At 49.6% G+C, this 22532-nt stretch overlaps 1 protein-coding gene across 2 annotated transcripts in view; it reads left to right on the plus strand.

Moving 5' to 3' along the window:
- Positions 1 to 6747: 6747 nt before the first annotated feature.
- Positions 6748 to 22532, plus strand: part of LOC137570323 (C-type lectin domain family 2 member D-like) — a 106550-nt gene continuing 90765 nt past the window's right edge. For both annotated transcript variants that reach the window (XM_068278969.1, XM_068278970.1), the window contains exons 1-3: positions 6748 to 6806; positions 13888 to 13965; positions 18169 to 18246. In XM_068278969.1, the coding sequence (XP_068135070.1) occupies positions 6777 to 6806; positions 13888 to 13965; positions 18169 to 18246 (186 nt within the window). In that variant the 5' untranslated portion in view covers positions 6748 to 6776. The remainder of the gene's footprint in view (positions 6807 to 13887; positions 13966 to 18168; positions 18247 to 22532) is intronic.

Consider the following 22532-nt stretch of genomic DNA (forward strand, 5'->3'; position numbering starts at 1 on the left):
GATATAATTACAAACATCATGCTGGTAGGTGTGAGGATGTAATTAATTAGTTGTGGGTATGCTTAAAGGCATACCCACAGGCACTGCTCGGAGTCCCTTTAAGGGCTCTGCCTCTGACACAGGAGACCAGGGTTCGAATCTCGGCTCTGCCTGTTTAGTAAGCCAGCACCTATTCAGCAGGAGACCTTAGGCAAGTCTCTCTAACACTGCTACTGCCTATAGGGCACGTCCTAGTGGCTGCAGCTCTGGCGCTTTGAGTCCGCCAGGAGAAAAGCGCGATATAAATGTTATTTGTCTTGTCAAATGATGCTGTGTGCTGCTGATTGTCTTCAGAGCCAGACTCTCCTCCTAGGTCCCCCGCCTGCTACTGTGCGCTCTGCCACTGCCCACTCCTCCCTCCCTTCCCACAGAGAACCACAGCTGCAGCAAGAATGATAGCAGCAGATGGCACCTATCCATGATCCAAGTGATAGAGATCCCGTCATCTGAAACCGATCTGTCTCTTCTACAGTGCAGCCGCTCGCTCTGAACTTCCTGATTCTCAGATCAGACAGGAAGTAGGAAGTAGTAATAGTAGTAGTAACAGAGCGGCAGCACTCTAGAGGAGACAGATGGGCTCCGGATGACGGGACCTCTATTGCTTGGATCGCAATAGGTGAATGTGATTCATCTGGTGCTGTCATTCTCCCCCACTGCAGCTGCCTTCTCTGCTGGACTATCGTATTCACTGGGATGGAGGCTGCATGGTGGCTGTCTAGTTTGGGAGGAAATTGGTTGTTCGGTGGTGGGGGTAGTTATGTAATTCTGTCTGGGGAGCGGGTTCTGGTTTGGCGGTGTCCAGAGCTTTCTGCTATTGCCAGGTTGGAGATGCAGGGGGAAAGTGCTGCTGCTGTGATACAGTGGCGGCTCCAGCTTCAGATTTCTGGGGGGGCTCAAGAGGGGCACAATGGCTGGCAGGCGGGGCTCATGGGGGGAATTTGCGCGCCGTTGCAAACGTGTGGGCGTGGTCATGACATTGTGTGGGAGGGGCTAACTGTAATGTATTTGTACCAGCTAATGTAGTTGCATAAAAAAATATAAAGTAAATGCACATAATGACAGGCAGCGTTTCCCCAGCAAATGCACGTAATGACAGACAGCAGTTCTCCAGTAAATGCACGTAAGAGACAGCGTTTCACCAGTAAAAGCATCAATCAACAATCATGTAATGAGAGACAGCTTTTCACCAGTTAATGCACGCAATGACAGACAGCCTTTAACCAGTAAATGCACATTATGACAGACAGCGTTTCACCAGTAAATGCATGTAATGAGAGACAGGGTTTCACCAGTAAATGCACATAAGAGACAGCTTTTCACCATTAAATGCACGTAATGACAGACTTCCTTTCATCAGTAAATGCATGTAATGAGGGACAGCGTTTCCCCAGACAGCATTTCACCAGTAAATGCACATAATGAGAGACAGCGTTTCACCAGTAAATGCATGTAATGAGGGACAGCGTTTCCCCAGACAGCATTTCACCAGTAAATGCACGTAATGAGAGACAGCTTTTCACCAGTAAATGCACATAAGAGACAGCTTTTCACCAGTAAATGCACATAATGACAGACAGCCTTTCACCAGTAAATGTATGCTGAGGAAACAGAGGGACAGGGGTGTCATGCTGGGAGGACAGGGGGTATTGTGAGCTGGGGAGACAGGGGTGTCATGACACCCCTGTCTCCCAAGCACATGACAACCATGTCCCCTCCAGCACAAAACCCCTGTACTCTCCAGAACATGCCAATACTGTCCCCCTCAGCACATCACACCCCAGTCCTCCCCTCCAGCACATCACACCCTTGTCCCCTCCAGCACATTAGAGATGGGAAGTTCGGATCTTTTCAATGATCCGGATGATTCGAATCGGATCATTGAAAAGATCCGGATCTTTGATCCGAATCTCGGATCATTTTACTACCGAAGCATTCGGGGTGAGATGACTAGCAGGACAGGTCTTTCCCTGCTGTGGACAGGAGAAAGGGAGGGGGGGTGGACACACAGAGAAGGGGAGAAAGTGGACAGAGGGCAGGGAGTGGACAGAGAGGGGAGGAGGGACGAGCAGAAATGTTTGTGCACACAATACCCACATGCTGCAATCATATGCTTTACATGTATTTCACCTATATGCTCATCTGTGTACTTTCCATGCAAACGTCACACAGTGAAGGAAAGCATTCCCAGAAGATAAGTGCAGCTGTTTAGTGCCGAGTGGAGGAGGATCATTTTGCCCTGCAATCACAGTGCCTGCAAAGTTACTGAGCTGTGCTGAGCTGAGCCAAAAGCTTCCCATGTGATCACTGTGCACAACTACGGAACAGACAGCCTATAGTGAGCAGCACGTTATAGCCAGTATGTGTGCTCTACACATATCTGGCAGTGGCACCCATGTCCCCTCTCTCTCATCTACCTGTGGCCGTGCAAGGCTGCCTCCCATCCAACAGAGCGATCCATCTCAGCTCTGCTTCCAGGACCCCGCTGCCCGCTGAAAGGGGGCGTGTCGCGTCTGGCCCCGCCCCTTTTGCGATCCGAATCACTCATTTTGATGATTCGGATGATCGACTCATAAAATAGATTCGGATCAAAGATCCGAATCGTTCATGATCCGGACAACACTACAGCACATAACTTCACTGTCCCCTCTAGTACATCACTTCACTGTCCCCTCCAGTACATCACACACCTGTCCCACCAAAAACATCACACTCCAGCCACCCCCCTCCCCCAGCATATCACACCCCTGTCCCTCTGTAACCCCAGCAGCACATCTCATTTCTGCCTCTAGCACTGACCCCATCCTTCAGCCCAGGACCCCAGAGCAGCTGGTACTTGAGTGGCAACGAGAGAAGTATGTGGCTCCCATGGTCCTGGGTCCATCTGTGGGCATGGAGGAGGAAGAAGCCATCTACCGTTGCATCGCCCGCGGCTGCTTAAATATACCCCCCCCCCTCATTCTCCCCTGTGGTGGTGCTGCTGCTGCCACTAACTCACCTCAGATCGGCGGCGAGCAGGAGACAGGAATCAGCCAGAACAGCGCATTGCAGCCACGCGGTGAATTCAAATGCAGGAAGTGACATCATCGGTCACGTCCAGCATTTAAAGTACACCATGCGGCTGCTATGCGCTGGTCTGGCTGATTCCTATCTACTGCTCGCCGCCGATCTGAGGTGAGTTAGTGGCAGCAGCAGCACCACCACAGGGGAGAATGAGGGGCAGGGGCGTTGCCAGCATCCCAAAAGATTCGGGGCACTTCTGGGCACCAATAAAAGGAAACCGTGCGACAAGCTGTGGTGTTTGTGGGCATGGCAATGACAGGTTATATGTCACCACAACAAAAAAAATAAGGCTAGAAGTGTCAGAGCTAGTCTACTTTAGGGGACCCAGCAGGAAACCTCATAGGGAACAACTCTCCAATCACAGCACCCTTTACCGCACCGAGCATTGTGATTGGCTGAACAACGTGGGTGTAGTTTATTACAACCTATCTGAAACCTATAAGTTCAAGAGCATGCCATCCACCCAATCACGTTAGCTAGATTTCCTGCTGGGTCCCCTAAAGTAGATTAGCTCCGAAGTCTCCTATAGAATCTTCCCACATAACAGCCAAAATATCTCACACATAGCAATTTTTAGGCAGCAAATCCCCCATTTAGCAGTTAGGCGCTACATCTACCACATAGTAATACAGCTGCACATGTCCCACATAGTACAGTAATTAGGCATCCATCACATAGCAATAGGACTGCATATATCCCCCATTTATACCCCTGCATGGCAGTTAGGCAGCATATGCCCTCTGCACAGTAGAAAGGTAGCAGATGGATAGTAGGAAGTAGTAAGGTAGCAGAGCATACAGCAATTAGTGACACATACCACTTAATAAGTAGACGTCTCCCATATAGCAATTAGGCACCCTGTGCCCCACAAAATGATTTTGCACCATATCATTCATATAATAGGCAACAGGTTAGCAATTAAAGAGACTCTGAAGCGAGAATAAATCTCGCTTCAGAGCTCATAGTTAGCAGGGGCACGTGTGCCCCTGCTAAACCGCCGCAATAGCGCCGCTAAACGGGGGTCCCTTACCCCCCGAAATCCCCCTCCGTGCAGCCGGGGGATCTCTTCCGGATTGAGGCAGGGATAACCGCCGCGTCTGTCAGCGTGTAACGCGCGTCTGTCAGCGTGTGACTTCGCCTCTCCCCCGCCCCTCTCAGTCTTCCTTCGCTGAGAGGGGCGGGGGAGAGGCGGCGATGTGCCGCTGATAGACGGCGCTGAGAGGTAGGGCTGCAGCCATTAGCCCTGCCTCAACAGCAGCAAAATCTACGACCAATTTGGTCGTAGATTTTGCAGGGGGGGGGGGGGGGGGGGGGGAGTTTGGGGGTAAGGGACCCCCATTTAGCTGCGGGATAGCAGCGTTTCAGCAGGGGCACACATGCCCCTGCTAACTATGAGCACTGAAGCGAGGTTTATTCTCGCTTCAGTGTCTCTTTAAGCAGTGAGGTAAAGTGCATTATTTTCAGTGTATGGTGAGGATGTGTGACTGCGTTCCCTGCACAGCAGAGTAACCAAGTTCCCTGCATGCTTAGAGAAATTTACTTGGTGATCTGTCATCTATTCTAATGTATGCCCAGAATCCTTGCTTGCTTTCACAGTGTCTATCCTGTTTTCCCTAGATGTCATAGACTCACACTAGTCAACTAGTAATCCCTCCATGTCTGCTTCTCTCCCTGGTGTCAGCTATCAGACATCCATGATCTGCCCTTTTGTCCACTGGTGGTGTGAGTGAAGTCGTGAGCGAGAAACACTCACAGACACCACTGATTTCTGACTACTGCAGCATCAGACATTCCTCCAGCCTTCTGCGTCTCCTCCTCCTCTCTTCAATTCTTCCTTCCTATTAACCACTTGCCGACCGCACGCTTATACCGTGCGTCGGCAAAGTGGCAGCTGCAGGACCAGCGACGCAGTACTGCGTCGCCAGCTGCAGGCTGATTAATCAGGAAGCAGCCGCTCGTGCGAGCGGCTGCTTCCTGTCAAATCACGGCGGGGGGCTCCGTGAATAGCCTGCGGGCCGCCGATGGCGGCTCGCAAGCTAAATGTAAACACAAGCGGAAATAATCCGCTTTGTTTACATTTGTACGGCGCTGCTGCGCAGCAGCGCCGTAAGGCAGATCGGCGATCCCCGGCCAATCAGCGGCCGGGGATCGCCGCCATGTGACAGGGGACGTCCTGTCACTGGCTGCACAGGACGGATAGCGTCCTGTGCAGCCCAGATCTCCCGGGGGAGAAGGTAGGAGAGGGAGGGGGGAGAATGTCGCCGCGGAGGGGGGCTTTGAGGTGCCCCCCCCGCAAAATGCCTGCAAGTAGGAGCGATCAGACCCCCCCTGCACATCATCCCCATAGGGGGGAAAAAAGGGGGGCGATCTGATCGCTTTGTGTGGCCGCGGATCTGTGCTGGGGGCTGCAGAGCCCACCCAGCACAGATCCAAACAAACAGCGCTGGTCCTTAAGGGGGGGTAAAGGGTGGGTCCTCAAGTGGTTAAAAAGCTTTTCAAACACCCGCGCTCCCTGTCAGCTGAAACTGTATCCTTCCGCCTTGCAGCTGCAAAATCCCGTATCCTTACGCCTTTGAGTCAGCTAGTGTAAATATGCAGCAATCGGGACTATGGACTGTGGAAAATGAGCCATAGAGAAATACCAGCAGACAGTGACGCTGTCACCGGTCTCTGTCCCCCCCTGCTGGTCTGCCACCTGTCACAGCCCGGCCCCACAGTCCAGCCCATCATGTTCTAGCCTTTTCTCTGGGAACATGGGCTGGACTACTGTGGGGAAAGGCGGAGTGTCACTGACAGCCCAGAGGGAGGTGACAGTGACTTTATATTGTCGGCGGTACTATTCTTTAGAGATGGGAAGTTCGGATCTTTTCAATGATCCGGATGATTCGAATCGGATCATTGAAGAGATCCGGATCTTTGATCCGAATCTCGGATCATTTTACTACCGGAAGCATTCGGGGGGGGGTGAAATGAACAGCAGGACAGGTCTGTGGACAGGAGAAGGGGAGGGGGGTGGACACACAGAGAAGGGGAGAAGATGGACAGAGGGCAGGGAGTGGGCAGGGAGTGGACAGAGAAGGGACGAGCAGAGAGCAGAAATGTTTGCACGTAATACCCACATGCTGAAGTCATATGCTTTACATATATTTCACCTATATGTTCATCTGTACACTTTGAAAGAAAAGGTCGCACAGTGAAAGAAAGCATTCCCAGAAGATAAGTGCAGCTGTTTAGTGCTGAGTGCAGGAGGATTATATTGCCTTTCAATCACACTGTCTGCAAAGTTACTGAGCTGTGCTGAGCCAAAAGCTTCCAATGTGATCACTGTGCAGCACTACTGAACAGCCAGCCTATAATGGGCAGCACGTTATAGCCAGTATGTGTGCTCTACACATATCTGGCAGTGGCACCCATGTCCCCTCTCTCTCATCTACCTGTCTCCCTGCAAGGCTGGCTCCCATCCAACAGAGCGATCCCTGCTTCCAGGACCCCGCTGAGAGGGGGCGTGTCGCTCCTGGCCCCGCCCCTTTTGCGATCCGAATCGTTCATTTTGATGATTCGGATGATCGACTCATAAAATAGATTCGGATCAAAGATCCGAATCGTTCATGATCCGGACAACACTACTATTCTTCAGTATATTTCATTCGGAGTGGCAGGGCGTGCAGAGAGAAGGCATGGAGAGAAGCATGGAGATGATGGAACAGGTGGGTGCGCTGCGGGCTCCCCTCCCACCCAACACTTACCAACTTCTCAAGAACTTTTCCTAACTTTCCGCTGCTGCCCCATCCATCCCTGCAGCCGGGGGAGGGGGGATCAGGCAGATGTGAGGGGTATATGGGGGTCCCGGGTCGTCCAGCTTCCATCACTACAGCTTAGGGGAGGGGTAGGCTCTGCTGGGGGATCAGGCAGGTGTGTGGGGGTCCCGGGCCGCCCCGCTGCAGCGGTTCCCCCTCCAATCACTGCAGTCGGAGGAGGGGGGGACTCTGTACCGCTGCCCTCAGGTGAGCAGAGGAGGCCACCGGGGGAGTAGATGTCCGAGAGATGTCCCCGGTGCACAGGGGCCCCGGGGTGGTGGTGATGGGGCTGTAGCCGCACAGGGGCCCAGGGCTGGTGGTGATGGGGCTGTAGCCGCACAGGGGCCCCGGGCTGGAGGTAATTTCGCCCCGCTGTATGTAAGGGAACACATTGGAATAGCTGTGCTTGGCGCTGCTCTGTGCAGAGTGGCCAGGCTGCTATAGTGACTTGTGATGGTGACGGTCCTCTGCTGTATTCTGGAGGCCCATCATCATACTGTACTATCCTCCGCGATCGCTGTGCCCCCCTCCCTCCCCTGGCAGAGTGTGCGGCTGCAGAAGGCACTCGCCTCATTAGTGGAGTCCGCTGGAGCGGTGATAGAGGGAGAGGTGAGAGCGGCGGTATCCTCCGCACATCACGTGTCCCGCCAGCCGCTGTGCCCAGGAGAGGATAGCTGCTGATGCTGTGCACAGCTGGGGGATGTCACATGGGGGAATTCACCTGGGTGTGTGTGAGCGAGCGCTTTCATTACAGCGCAGGTAGATTTGGGCGCCGCCGCCTCCATAGGCTGTAATAGAAATTACAGGCAGCTATAGCAGCGCACAGATAGAGAGAGTGTGTGGGGGGTATGGCTGGATGAGAGAAATCGGTCCTCGGCTTGGTACAGGAGGTTGTGGCAATATAAAATACACAAGGAACACTTCTCTCTTTTTTGGGGAGAGCAGCGAGGGAGTTTGAGTCCCAGCCCTACATAAAGAGAACCCGAGGTGGGATTTAAAGGGAACCCGAAGCAAGGAAAATTATTTAAAACAGACACATGATGTACCTGCAAATGAATATTACATACTTACCTCACTGTCAGTTCCTTTCAGAAGCTCACCATTTTCTTCTTACAGCGATCCCTTCCAGTTCTGACAATATTTTCTCAGAACTGAAATATACCAGTTGCTGTCAGTTATATATCAGCAGCTGTCAGTTACAACTGAATGTGCAAGGTAATGTCCATGTTTCCCTATGGCTCAAGTGGTGATATTACAGTTAAACAGTGTGCTGACCAGGAAGCTGTTATGGGGTAATGGCCATTTTCTGAATGGGGAGGAGAAAGAGATTGAGGAGCAGACTACACAGGAGGTAAGTATGACCTGTGTATGGTTATTTTTACTTTTTTTTTCAGTTCAGCTTCTCTTTAAGTATGTTAGGGCACAGACGCTGGTTCTGCATACTATCACCAGCTCTGTGTTTGTACTGAGCTGGGACACAGGCACAGAGCTGACAAAGAGCGGGCACAGAGACAGAGCTGGCACACAGGCACAGAGCTGACAAAGAGCGGGCACAGAGACAGAGCTGGCACACAGGCACATAGCTGACAAAGAGCGGGCACAGAGACAGAGATGGCACACAGGCACAGAGCTGACAAAGAGCTGGCACAGAGACAGAGCTGGCACACAGGCACAGAGCTGACAAAGAGCTGGCACAGAGACAGAGCTGGCACACAGGCGCAGAGCTGACAAAGAGCGGGCACAGAGACAGAGCTGGCACAGAGCTGACAAAGAGCGGGCACAGAGACAGAGCTGGCACACAGGCACAGAGCTGGCACAGAGACAGAGCTGGCACACAGGCACAGAGCTGACAAAGAGCGGGCACAGAGACAGAGCTGGCACACAGGCAAAGAGCTGGCACAGAGACAGAGCTGACAAAAAGCGGGCACAGAGACAGAGCTGGCACACAGGCACAGAGCTGACAAAGAGCGGGCACAGAGACAGAGCTGGCACACAGGCACAGAGCTGACAAAGAGCAGGCACAGAGACAGAGCTGGCACACAGGCACAGAGCTGACAAAGAGCGGGCACAGAGACAGAGCTGGCACACAGGCACAGAGCTGACAAAGAGCTGGCACAGAGACAGAGCTGGCACACAGGCACAGAGCTGGCACAGAGACAGAGCTGGCACACAGGCACAGAGCTGACAAAGAGCGGGCACAGAGACAGAGCTGGCACACAGGCACAGAGATGACAAAGAGACACAGAGCGGGCACATAGACACCGGTGTGGCACACAGAGCTGGCACACAGCGGGCACAGAGCTGGCACTGAGGAGACACAGAGCTGGCACAGAGGGACAGAGGACAGGGACAGAGAGGGGGAACAAAGCTTGATTTGAAAAAAATTGTGAATAGACGCAGGGACACTTGCCTTTCATTAGGTAGGATAAAGACATTCCCTGAAAAAGATTTATACAATGATGCTGGCCAGCCCCCCTGCTCGCTGCACACTTTTTTGGCAGTTGGATGGAGCGACTGCCATTCAATAAGTGCTTTTAAAAATAAAGAAAACCTTGAGAACCCCCCCAATAAGAAGATGGGCTAGTCCGAAATCTGTCGGTGATGTCAGATTTCTACTACTTACTGTAAGTGACAGCAACATAGGAGAAAGGTAATTTATGGCTCATTTTTCTTCTTATTTGTATATGTTTACATGTATTTAAAATTTTAAGATTTTTGTGAAAGAGGTCCTTTAAGGCTGCTTTCACAGTGGGACGTTACAGGCGCACGTTAGAGCAGCCTGTAACACACCCCACCGCACAGTAATGATAAATCAATGGGCTGTTCACAGTGCCCACGTTGCGTTACTCAGTAACGCTTCACGTCAAGATCAACGTACTGCATGCAGTACTTTATACGCGGCTAAGCCACGTTAGACTGTTTGCATATGCTCAGTACGGTGAATTTTTTTTTATGTTAGGGGCGGAGAGGAGGCGGGGAGAGGCCGCTACGTAGCCAGACACATGGCTACTTTATATTCACTGCACTTGCAGTGTTTACTTCCTGGAGCGGCCGCGGATTGGCTGGCGGGACCACGTGATGCTCCGCTCCGCTCACGTGGTCTCCGCAGTGCCTCCGACAGAGCAGGCACACCAAGAGCTGCTTCTAACGCGGCTCTTGGTACCGTCCTCTCCCGCACCACCATACGTTGCGTTAGGGGCACGTTATGTGACCATAACGTCCCCTAAACGCAACGTCCTGGTCTGCCTTAAGGACACCCAAAGTGAAGTTAAACTGATAAGATAAATAATTATATCTATCCTACTGCTCCTAAAAACATTTTTTTATAGATATCCTACAGTTTAATTTTATAGTTATCTACTTTTTAAGTGTTTACTGTTTAATTGTCTCTGCTCAATTGAAGTATGCCAGAGCTAAAATATATGAACTATTAGGCCCCGTTCACACTTGCGTTTTGGCATGCAAACGGACCTGATCCGGATCGGAACCGCACGGTTTCCGGTCCGTCCGCATCAGGCATGTATCAGGCTGCCATCCGGATCCGTGGGGTAAAAAATAAACAAAATTACCATAAAATTTGTTGGGGTCTGCAGAAGGTACACCTGGTGCACCTGTAGAATCAGGTCCTCTGCTGTTTAGGCCTCACCTCCACCTCCGACATTCTGCCAAACAGCTCCAGCACGTGTGTCACTGCTGCTCCACTCCAGACATGCTGGGCCCATGTGTCCCCATCCGAAATGGCCGCTATAAATACGCATAGGAAGTGGGGTAGAACGTCAGGTGTTTGTATCCAGTGTGTTCTGTGCTTTCTTTTTTATATCCTGATGGTGCAGTCAGGCTCCGGTCCGGGTGCGTGGGCCGGATGAGCCGGACCAAAAAATAGCGCATGTTGGAAAAGCCTCCGGAGTCCGGATCCGATCCGGCTCCGTTCTGTACGGAACGTACGCATGTGAACATCCGCATAGACTTTGCATTGCTAAGCGGAACGTACGTTCCGTTTGTACAGTATACGGTCCGGATCCGGATAGGGAACGCTAATGTGAACCAGGCCTTATACTCTTTCCTTCTCTTTGAAGCCATTTTCTGCCAGGAGAGTGTTTTATGGCTGTAATTCCTTATCAGTGAGGGTTGTGTTATAGTCCAACCAGGTCCCGACTGGACAGAAACTGTCACTTGCATACCTGATGTGTAACCCTTTCAGCAAGAGAAAGAAAAAAACAGCAAAACATATTTATTTGTGTTAACAAAAATAGTTCATAGACAAGAGCTGGCACTGCAGGGGATGTATTAAAGAGAACCCGAGGTGTGTTTAAAGAATGTTATCTGCATACAGAGGCTGGATCTGCCTATACAGCCCAGCCTCTGTTGCTATCCCAAACCCCACTAAGATCCCCCTGCACTCTGCAATCCCTCATAAATCACAGCCGTGCTGTGAGGCTGTGTTTACATCTGTAGTGTCAGTCTTAGCTGCTCCCCCACCTCCTGCATAGCTCCGGTCCCTGCCCCCGTCCCTTCCCTCCAATCAGCAGGGAGGGAAGGGATGCAGGCGGGGACTGGAGTTCTGCAGGAGGCGGGGAGAGCAGCAGACTGACACTTTAGAGATAAACACAGCCAGCTCTGACAAGCTGTTTGTCAGCAGCATGGCTGTGATTTATGAGGGATTGCATAGTGCAGGGGGACCTTAGGGGGGTTTGGGATAGCAACAGAGGCTGGGCTGTATAGGCAGATCCAGCCTCTGTATGCAGATAATATTCTTCAAACCCACCTCGGGTTCTCTTTAAAGGACACTGAAGCGAAAAAAAATATGATGATACAATGATTTGTATGTGTAGTACAGCTAAGAAATAAAGCATTAGGAGCAGAGACATAAGTGTAATGCTGGGCATACACGGATAGATTCAGCGGGTCGTTTAGCCGCCGGATCGACTACCGCCGCGTCCCCGCGCGCGCCTGGATCGATTCCCGCTCGTCCCCGCAGGTGCTTCCTTATCTTTCACTCGATTACCGCTATTTTCCGCCAGCGGGTATCGAGCGGGGAAATCGATCTTGCAGGCAATCGAACCTGTTGGAAATTATCAATCGAGCCATCAGCACCCAAGGCCATGGCCTCTGAGGCTTTCACAGAAATCCTGCCTTCGGAGAGACGAAGCACCCTCATGTATTTTACCATATATTTCAGTGGGAACATTAGAGGAAACCCTACCCTGCTCTTTGTTTCATCCTTCACTGCTCAGCCTGCTTCTTATCAGCCCTGATAAAATCCCCGACTGAGCATTCAGTCTGGCTTTGCTCAGGAATTTTTATAGCTGAGTCTGTGTTCTCTGGTGTCTTTTCATGCTCAAGCCTGCCCCCTTCTGCCTCTGCTATAACGACTCAGCTATAAGGATTCCTGAACAAAGCCAGACTGAATACTCAGTCCGGGATTCTTATCAGGGCTGATAACAAGCAGGCTGAGCAGTGAAGAATGAAATAGAGCAGGGTAGGCATTTTCTCTAATGTTCCCACCGATATATGGTAAAATACATGAGAGTGCTTCGTCTCTGGTTCTCTTTAAAGAAAATTTGTAAGGGGGAAAAAAAACCCTCTGGGGGATACTTACCTTCGGGAGGGGAAAGCCTCTGAATCTAACGAGGCTTCCGCCGTCCGTCTCCATCCCGCTGTTCAATTGCATAGATCCCCCGAAGTGCAGCGAGGTAAATATTTACCTCCGGCGATCCTGGGCAGGCGCACTAGCGGCTTTCTGTTCGGGTAAGGCAGAAATAGCCAAACCCAATCATATCCGCTCTACTGCGCAGGCGTGAGTCCTTTGCGCCTGCCCAGAGGAACGGATACGATCTGATTCGGCTATTTCCGCCTTACCCGAAGGAAGAGCCGCTAGTGCGCCTGCGCTGGATCCCGGAGAGGTAAATATATTACAGCTTGTTAGGGGAGCCAGCGCTGGAGATTCCTGTTGTCTACAGAGGTCGGGGAAGCCTCATTGGGATCCAGAGGCTTCCCCCTCCCGAGGTAAGTATCCCCCAGAGGGCTTTTTTTTTTAAGTTACAGAGCCTCTTTAAAGAGAAACTCCAACCTAGAATTGAACTTTATCCCAATCAGTAGCTGATACCCCCTTTTACATGAGAAATATAATGATTTTCACAAACAGACCATCAGGGGGCGCTGTATGACTGATTTTGTGCTGAAACTCCTCCCACAAGAAGCTCTGAGTACCGCGGTACTCTGGGCAAACTGCCACAATGTAACAATGTTCACAGACAGGAATTAGCTGTTTACAGCTGTCTCTAACAGCCAGACCAGCTAGGAGCAGCTACATAACCTGCCCACAGTAGCAATGTCACCATGTAATAAATGTCAGAATGTAAATCGGGGAGAGGAAAGATTTTACAATGGGCAAACACTGACTAAATCATTTATACATAATTATGGTAAAAAATGAAGCACTTTTTTTACTACATTATTTTCACTGGAGTTCCTCTTTAAGAATATGTACATTATACACATCTGACATACTATGAATCCTCGTTAGTTCCATAGTATCATAGCTTATGGGAATATATTTGCGTTCTACTTTCCGTAACCCATCATGCAGTATGGAGGCTTCCGTAGAGGCAGAAAATATTCCCGCACCATATACCACAGCATGTAAACCAGTCATGGGTCAATGCTCTCTGTCCTAAATAAATACCACCAGCAGATTATGGACTGACAGTGGCACTTACAGATCACATTAATCATATTTATAGGGTAATTAGCTTCCAAGCAGTGCGATGCCTGCCGGGGAATAGGGAGACATGAATGTGATGGACTCTTTCCCTATTCATTTGAATGGAGCTTAGCCTGAGCGGCATGCAGTTCCTAGTAATAGTGGCTGCCTGAAGCCAAGGCCTGCATATTGCTATCCCTCGATTTAGTCATTTCCCTATAATCTCTGAAAAAGTGAAAGGTGTAAATTATGAATAAATGTGTCATTTTTGGGTTATTTTTCCCACAGAAGACCCAAAATGGCCACTTTACTGAGCCAAGGGAGAACAGCAATGGAGAGGACAGCGGCCTTGCTGAAGAACAAACCGTGAGTGTTTATGTCTCCAATGAATGACTTGCAAGCCTGTGTAACTCTAATCTTATATCTGTGGTGTTTCTCTATCTGGAATCTGGGTGGGCCACCTACAAGTGACCTGACCCCCAGTGTGACTGACAGGAGGGGACATGTTCCCACCACTCATGCCCTCTCCTCACCAGTGATTGGCAGGGGTGGTATGCCTGTCCCTGACCTCTCCTGTATTTCAAGGATTACATAAAAATGACCGGGCCTGTCATGGCTGTGCTAGGCTCTGTCACAATGAGGTCGGATGGGGGGGGTCACAGGTTATACTCCGCCCATTTCCTTGGCAGGGCAGTAGCTGCCATGTTTCTGAAGATTGGCAAAGTTTTTCGGAAACCTCCTCCCCCTGCATTGCCGTGGCCCGCCTCTCACTTGGCAGCCATATATTAGGCAGCGGCTGCCGAGCTGGGGACGGACCGCAGCAATGCAGATGGTCGTGGCCAGAGCCTCGGCTGAGACTTTGAAAAAAAAATTGCCAGGGCCCATTCTCTGAGGAGGCGGAGTGATCACCTGACTGGATGGATAATGGACAACTATGATTTATCCCTAACACCCCCCCATCCTCCATCCTTAAGACAGAGCCTGTCATGACTCAGTCAAGCATTTTTAGCTTAGGTACTCTTTAAAGAACATCTGAAGTGAGAGGGATATGGAGGCTGCCATATTTATTTTCTTTTACACACTACCAATTGCCTGGCAGCCCTGCTGATCTATTTGGCTGCAGTGGTGTCTGAATAACACCAGAAACAAGCATGCAGCTAATCTTGTCAGATCTGCTGCATGCTTGTTCAGGGGCTATGGCTGAAAGTATTAGAGACAGGATCAGCGGGGCTGCCAGGCAACTTGTATTGCTTAACCCTCCTGGCGGTCTGCCAGGGGGCAGTGCAGTCGTTTTTTTTGTGTTTTTTTTTTTTAAATCATGTAGCGAGCCTAGGGCTCGCTACATGATAGCCGCTGTGCAGCGGCATCCCCCTACCCTCTTCGATCGGCAATCGGGAAATCCCGTTCAAAGAACGGGATTTCCTGGAGGGCTTCCCCCGCGACGGGGGAAGCCCTCCAGGAAATCCCGTTCCATGGCGACGAGGCGGGATGACATCACCGACGCCGTGATGTCATTGGGAGTCCCGATCCACCCCTCAGCGCTGCCTGGCACTGATTGGCCAGGCAGCGCACGGGGTCTGGGAAGGGGGGCGGCAAATCGGCGCGGAGCGGCGGCGATCGGTGTGCTCACGCAGCTAGCAAAGTGCTAGCTGCATGCAGAAAAAAAAATTGTGCAAATCGGCCCAGCAAGGCCTGAGAAATCTTCCTGCGCGGCCTACCCCGAACTACCGCCAGGAAGGTTAAAGGAGTTCTGTGGAGGCTATTAAAACAAAAAACTAACACTTACCTGGGGTTCTATTGGCCCCCTACAGCTGTCATGTCCCGCACCGTTCTCCTACGATCCTCCGTTCCTCGCTGCCGGTCCCGGTCTAATTAAAGCGGTTTGCAAAAGTATTCGGCCCCCTTGAAGTTTTTGTCATATTACTGCCACAAACATAAATATTTTATTGGAATTCCAAGTGAAAGACCAACACAAAGTGATGTACATGTGAGAAATGGAACGAAAATCATACATGATTCCAAACATAACTGCAAAGTGGGGTGTACATAATTATTCAGCCCCCTTTGGTCTGAGTTCAGTCAGTTGCCCATAGACATTGCCTGATGAGTGCTAATGACTAAATAGAGTGCACCAGTGTGTAATCTGATGTCAGTACAAATACAGCTGCTCTGTGATGGCTTCAGAGGTTGTCTTAGGCCTAGTGCTCACCGAGCGGTTTTAGGAGCGATCCGCCAACCGCATCCGCCTGTGAAAACGCTTGGCTAATGTATTTCAATGGGATGGTGCACACCAGCGGTTTGAGGTTTTTAGCAAACCGAAAACGTGCCTCCTGCTGCACGTTTGCGGTTTGCAGATGCGTTTCTGCCTCAATGTAAAGTATAGGAAAAGCTCAAACCGCTCTGGAAAACGCTAGATCAGAGCAGTTTTCCAGGCGTTTTTGTTACAGAAGCTGTTCAGTAACAGCTTTTACTGCAACAGTATTTATAATCTGCTACACAAAAACGCTTCCAAAAACGTCTCTAAACAATCCTAGAATCGCTCTGAAATCGGCTCCAAAAACCGCTAACGTTTTGAGGATCTGCTAGCGGTTTTGGTGTGCACTGGCCCTAAGAGAATATTGGGAGCAACAACACCATGAAGTCCAAAGAACACACCAGACAGGCCAGGGATAAAGTTATTGAGAAATTTAAAGCAGACTTAGGCTAGAAAAAGATTTCCAAAGCCTTGAACATCCCACGGAGCGCTGTTCAAGCGATCATTCAGAAATGGAAGGAGTATGGCACAACTGTAAACCTACCAAGACAAGGCCATCCACCTAAACTCACAGGCCGAACAAGGAAAGCGCTGATCAGAAATGCAGTCAAGAGGCCCATGGTGACTCTGGACAAGCTGCAGAGATCTACAGCTCAGGTGAGGGAATCTGTCCATAGGACAACTATTAGTCATGCACTGCACAAAGTTGGCCTTTATGGAAGAGTGGCAAGAAGAAAGTCATTGTTAACAGAAGAGCATAAGAAGTCCCATTTGCAGTTTGCCACAAGCCATGTGGGGGACACAGCAACCATATGGAAGAAGGTGCTCTGGTCAGATGAGACCAAAATGGAACTTATTGGACAAAATGCAAAACGCTATGTGTGGCGGAAAACTAACACTGCACATCACTCTGAACACACCATCATGCTCTGGGGGCAGGGCCGGGTCGAGGCATAGGCTGGAGAGGCTCCAGCCTCAGGGCGCAGTGTAGGAGGGGGCGCAGAATTAATTCAGCTGTCATTCCTAATTGTGTTTGAAGCAGAAAGAAATAAGAAAAGGGGATACATGGCAGTGACTGCAAGCCAGATAACTAGAGATTAAGATGTTGGGGAGGTTGTGGGCCCTGTGGCCCTCTTAGTCTAGTAGCAATCAGTGTTTGATGGCTCGGGTGGCAGGGATGGAGGGGCGCACTTTGGTGTCTCAGCCTTGGGTGCTGGAGGACCGTGTCCCGGCTCTGTCTGGGGGTGCATCTCTTCAGCAGGGACAGGGAAGCTGGTCAGAGTTGATGGGAAGATGGATGGAGCCAAATACAGGGCAATCTTGGAAGATTGAGACTTGAGACTGGGGCAGAGGTTCACCTTCAAAGTAAAAGAGAGGGGTTACATACAAAGGAAAATAAAACTCACTATGTTAATTAAATATCACATCCGAACCTGGAATACCACAACACAGTAAAATTACATATGTGTAATATTACATACATTTATATTTCATGGCTTAAAGAAACAAGAATAGCTGCCTGACACGCGTTTCACAGTTTTTAGATCCCTTCATCAGAGGCTGATGATAAAATAAGCATGAATGCAACAAAGTACTCTATCAGAGACGCTCTAAATATCTAATTACAAATAAGTACATCTAGGAGTATATAGATCTTACTTCTTCCAGCCCCTGGCCGTCTTACAGCCGTCCTGTGCCCTCGCCGCAGCTCCGGTGGCTCCTGGTCCGCTCCGGTGCAGATCTTACTGCGCTTCAGTGTGCGGCGCAAGGAGCCGCACTGATGTCATCCAGACTGTACTGCACCTGCGCAGAACTACTGTACAGAACTACTGCACCTGCGCAGTACAGTCCGGATGATGTCAGTGCAAATACGTGAGCAGCAGGCTGGAGCGCAAGAGACATTTTGTACCGGAGGGGACTCCGGACCATCGGCAGGGAGCAGAGATGCGGTGAAGGCACAGTACAACTGCCAGGGGCTGGAGGAGGCCCAAAGTAAGTAGATTATTTTTTTTTTTACCACCTCGGACATTCCCTTTAAGGACAAACCACAAAGGTAAGTAAACGTTTCATTTATGCACATAAGATAACGCGTTTCACAGGTGCTGGCCCGCTTCCTCAGGTCAGTATATAAAGTGACTTAGCATAAGGAGTAGAGTGTAGTCGCCTCCATCAGCCTAAATGTATGCAACAAGGCTATTCTGTGTCTATCATAAAGCGTGTTTGGGGGCCACACTTTAGTAAATTTATCATAATGCCTGAAAATGTGAAAGGTGTGCTTGATCAATAAACGCGTAATTTCATATTTTTTCTGACAGAGTCTCCTAAGTGAGGTCTCCTACAAACCACCGGAGACGGACAACAGTGGAGGGGATGACCATACATCAAGGCAAAGTGTGAGTATTTTGTTTTACAAGACATAAGACAAATAACATTTATATTACGCTTTTCTCCTGGCGGACTCAAAGCACCAGAGCTGCAGCCACTAGGATGCGCTCTATTGGCAGTAGCAGTGTTAGGGAGACTTGCCCAAGGTTTCCTACTGAATAGGTGCAGCTTACTGAGCCGGCAGAGCCAAGATTCAAACGCTGGTCTCCTGTGTCAGAGGCAGAGCCCTTAACCATTACACTATTCAGCCAACTAGTAAATAAGCATAACTTTATTTTTTATTTACTAGTTGAGCTAAGCCCGTATAAAAACGGGCTCTAGTTCTTTTCACGCCGCCACCGCCTGGCTCCCTGGCCTGTCTTCCTGTCCGTTCTGCACATGCGCAGTAGTGCAACACACGGACACGGACAGGATAACACAGGGACACAGGCATATTAACAGATAGGATTTTAGTATCTTGACTTCTCAACCCACTCCTTTCCCCTTCCTCCAGCTAATTTCAAAATGGACGTCCCCCACCGCCTATTCCTTGTAAACTCCAGGAAGTCAAAGCTGTAGCAATGATGTGGGGGCAAGTGTCACTAACTGTCCATAACTGCAGATAGGGGTCACTCATCCTTCCCTTTGCCCATGATTGGAGGAGAGATGTGGCTGCTATAGCTACAGTCCTTTCCCCAGGATACTGAGCACTGGGCGGGAGGGGGTGGGCATGGGTTTGGTAAGCAATGTGCCAAATTTTTTGTGATTCCCGGCACCCAAGCAAGCAACAAGCGCATTGTTCTCCCCATTACCCCGCCCACCGGAATGTGCTACGTCACTGCGTCGCTCATGTGCTTCCATAGCAACAGATGCATCGCTAGCCTGGAGGCTTGTCACGCGTCTATACAGCTTCGGCTATGCACTGTCACCTGAGGGATCGGGTATCGAAACTTTATCCCTGAACCTATGAGTGTGGCCCCTCAGAGTCAACTCATGTCTTTAAATGCGGATTCTTATAAATTATACATGTCTTGTGGCTAGTTAGATGCAGTTTAGGCGCTGATTATGTGTAAGTAGCCCCACATCATGTGTAACTTAGATGTGTCAGTATTTAATGTCAAAGACTTTTATTTACAATGTGTGAACAATTAGGGTGACACGACCACAGTATCTGCTACATAGGAATGGAACATACAGAATAAAATGGTAGTTGTAGAAAGAGTCAGCTAAATAATAGCAACCAATAACTAGGCAGTTTTATAAGGAGGGCTATCAAATCAATATAAAAAGTATCAATCAGTGGAACATTTTAATTGTAATGGTCGCAAAATATATCTGAACCCAAATTGCATAGCGAAGGCATGCATCATATTATGACGAAGAAAATAACATAAACACAAGTCTCAAAATTGAGACAGAACACCAGGAACTCCCAGTAAAGAGACATTCTGAATCCAAGGCAGCCATATCTTATCAAAATGATGGATCCTGTCCCACAAGTTTGCTTTAATTTTTTCGTTAATTAGGACCTCATGTACTCAATCGAATACAACCTTTTACGAGAAGGGTGTACGGAGCCATTGTGAAGCTATAGACATTTTTGTAGCGTTGGCAATAAATTGGATCGATTTGTATTTGGCAAAGGGTACGTTATCAGGTTGAAGGCCTAATGATCATACAGTTGGGTCAAGGCTAAGGTGAAAGGCTAAAATGTTATTGATCAGTTCAATTACTTTATTCCATAATTTAGAATCTGACAGGACCCCCATATGTGGTACATGGTTCCAACGTTCTGGCAACCTCTGAAAACAAGCCGGATCTCGGACTGAGTAAATCTGATGTAGCCTAGCTGGAACCATGTAAGCTCGTTGAAAAACACTTAAAGTGAACCAGAGATGAAGCACCCTCATGTATTTTACCATATTTATCAGGGGGAACATTAAAGAAAACACCTACCCTGCTTTCTGTTTCATCCTTCACTGCTCAGCCTGCTTCTTATCAGCCCTGATAAAATCCCCCACTGAGCATTCAGTCTGGCTTTGCTCAGGAATTTTTATAGCTGAGTCTGTGTTCTCTGGTGTCTTTTCAAGCCCAAGCCTGCCCCCTGCTGGCTCTGATCAGGAATCATTATAGCTGAGTCATTATAGCAGAGCCATAAGGGGGCAGGCTTGGGCTTGAAAAGACATCAGAGAAGACAGACTCAGCTATAATGATTCCTGAGCAAAGTCAGACTGAATGCTCACCATCAACAAAATCAATCTTTGCTTCTATCACAACCCACAAGAAAATCCACATTTTGGTTCAACGAAAATCCAATCAGACTATGTTTTTATGATCCATCAGACAAAAGACAAGACAAGTAACATTTATATTGTGCTTTTCTCCTGGCGGACTCAAAGCGCCAGAGCAGAGCAGCAGCCACTAGGGCGCGCTCTATAGGCAGTAGCAGTGTTAGGGAGACTTGCACAAGGTCTCCTACTGAATAGGTGCTGGCTTACTGAACAGGCAGAGCCAAGATTTGAACCCTGGTCTCCTGTGTCAGAGGCAGAGCACGCTTAACCATTACACTATCCAGCCACGACTTACATCAATGCGCACATTTTTTTCACTAGAAATTGGACCAGTAGTGACCATCTTTACTACTAATGGACTGGTAACATTTCCCACCCCCCACTTCAGTTCCCTTAACCTTGTACTGAGGGCATCCATCTGGACTCCAAGATGTCCTCCTACAAGCAACCTGGCCTCCCAGTGTCACTAAAAGAAGGGGACATCCAAAGTTTTTCAGGGGGGCCCAGTGATTTCTAGTTACGCCTCTGTATCAAAGAGTACCTAAACTAAAAATGACAGGCTCTCTTTGTAAGGATGGATGGGGAGATATTTAAATACTTACCTGTTCCAATGTCTTCGGGTCACAGGTTATGCTCCGCCCCCCTCCCCGGCAGTGCAGTAGCAGCCATGTTTCCAGATACTGCCGAAGCTCTGAAAACTTCTGTCTGCGTTGCTGTGCACGCCCATCTGCGTGGCCGCGGGCCCGCCCCCAGCTACCACATCCTGGTTCGTGGCTGCGGAGCTTGGGGCGGGCTATTGCCCTGAAGGCGGAAGTCTGTCTTCGGAAACATGGCCGCCACTGCACTGCCGAGGCGGGGAGCAGAGCAGCTCTTCTCAGGTCATGTATATAACCCCCTCATCTGTCTTCATGCAGGCAGAGCCTATCATTACAGGCTCTGTCTATTTCACTGGAAGTTTTCTTTAAAGGACTTCTGAGGCGAGGGTGCTTAAACAAATTTTACTCACCTGGGGCTTCTTCCAGCCCATAGCAGCCGTCTTGTGCCCTCGACGCAGCCCAGGTCCTCCGCATTGTCCCGCTTGCTGCCCGTGAAGATCGCCACCCCACCGGTGGGTCCGTGGGCATTTGTGCATTCGTCGACATCACCTGGCGTATACTGCGTCTGTGCAGTGGTTGTGTGCAGACGCAGTATGTGGCAGATGACGTGGACGCGCTGGGCACCAGTGCCTGCTCAAGCACAGAAGACCCGACCGTACGGCGGGGTTGTGATCTTCATGGGCGGCCAGCGGGACACCAAGGAGGACTGGGGCTGTGGCGAGGGCCGTGAGTAAAATTTGTTCAAGCCCCCTCACCTCAGAAGCACTTTAAGCAGAAAAAGTAATAAAAAAAAATGGAGTATGTGCTGATCTTTGCTGCATGAGTTAGTGAGGCATCCCAAGTGACGTCTGTGATTCTGACTTTTCTCACATTGCTATTTTTACTACTCTCAGGCTAGGTTCACATATAGCATAGCGTCTTTTCTGGCGGTTTCCGTAGGTGCGTTTGCATTAGGGTAATGCGTTTTTGGGGCGTTCGGCTTTTTTTTTACGCAGATGCGTACTGCGAGCATTTGTACGCGTTTGCAGTTCGCTAATAGAAAACACATACGTTTTCTATGCTTTTTTTTTTTAAATGAAATATATGCAAATAGGAAGCAGGGCTGTGGAGTCGGTACAAAAATCCACCGACTCCGACTCCTCAGTTTAGGATTCCACCAACCTCGACTCCGACTCCTCTGATTTGCATATTACAATCTTGTTGATTGAAAGTATGTAACATGAAATTCGTCTCTTAACTGCCAAGCTTAGGAATTTTACAAGACAACTGAAGTGAAAAGGATATGGAGACTGCCATATTTATTCACTTTAGTCATGGACTAAAACTAGTCCTTGGTAAGAGTACTTGTAAAAGGTACAGACCGGAAAAAGAACATCTATCAGGCCCTAGGCAATGTAACGGTGGGTACATGTAAGAGTGATGTGCAGG

The sequence above is a fragment of the Hyperolius riggenbachi genome, chromosome 4 (genome assembly GCF_040937935.1).
Source record: "Hyperolius riggenbachi isolate aHypRig1 chromosome 4, aHypRig1.pri, whole genome shotgun sequence".
NCBI lineage: Eukaryota > Metazoa > Chordata > Amphibia > Anura > Hyperoliidae > Hyperolius > Hyperolius riggenbachi.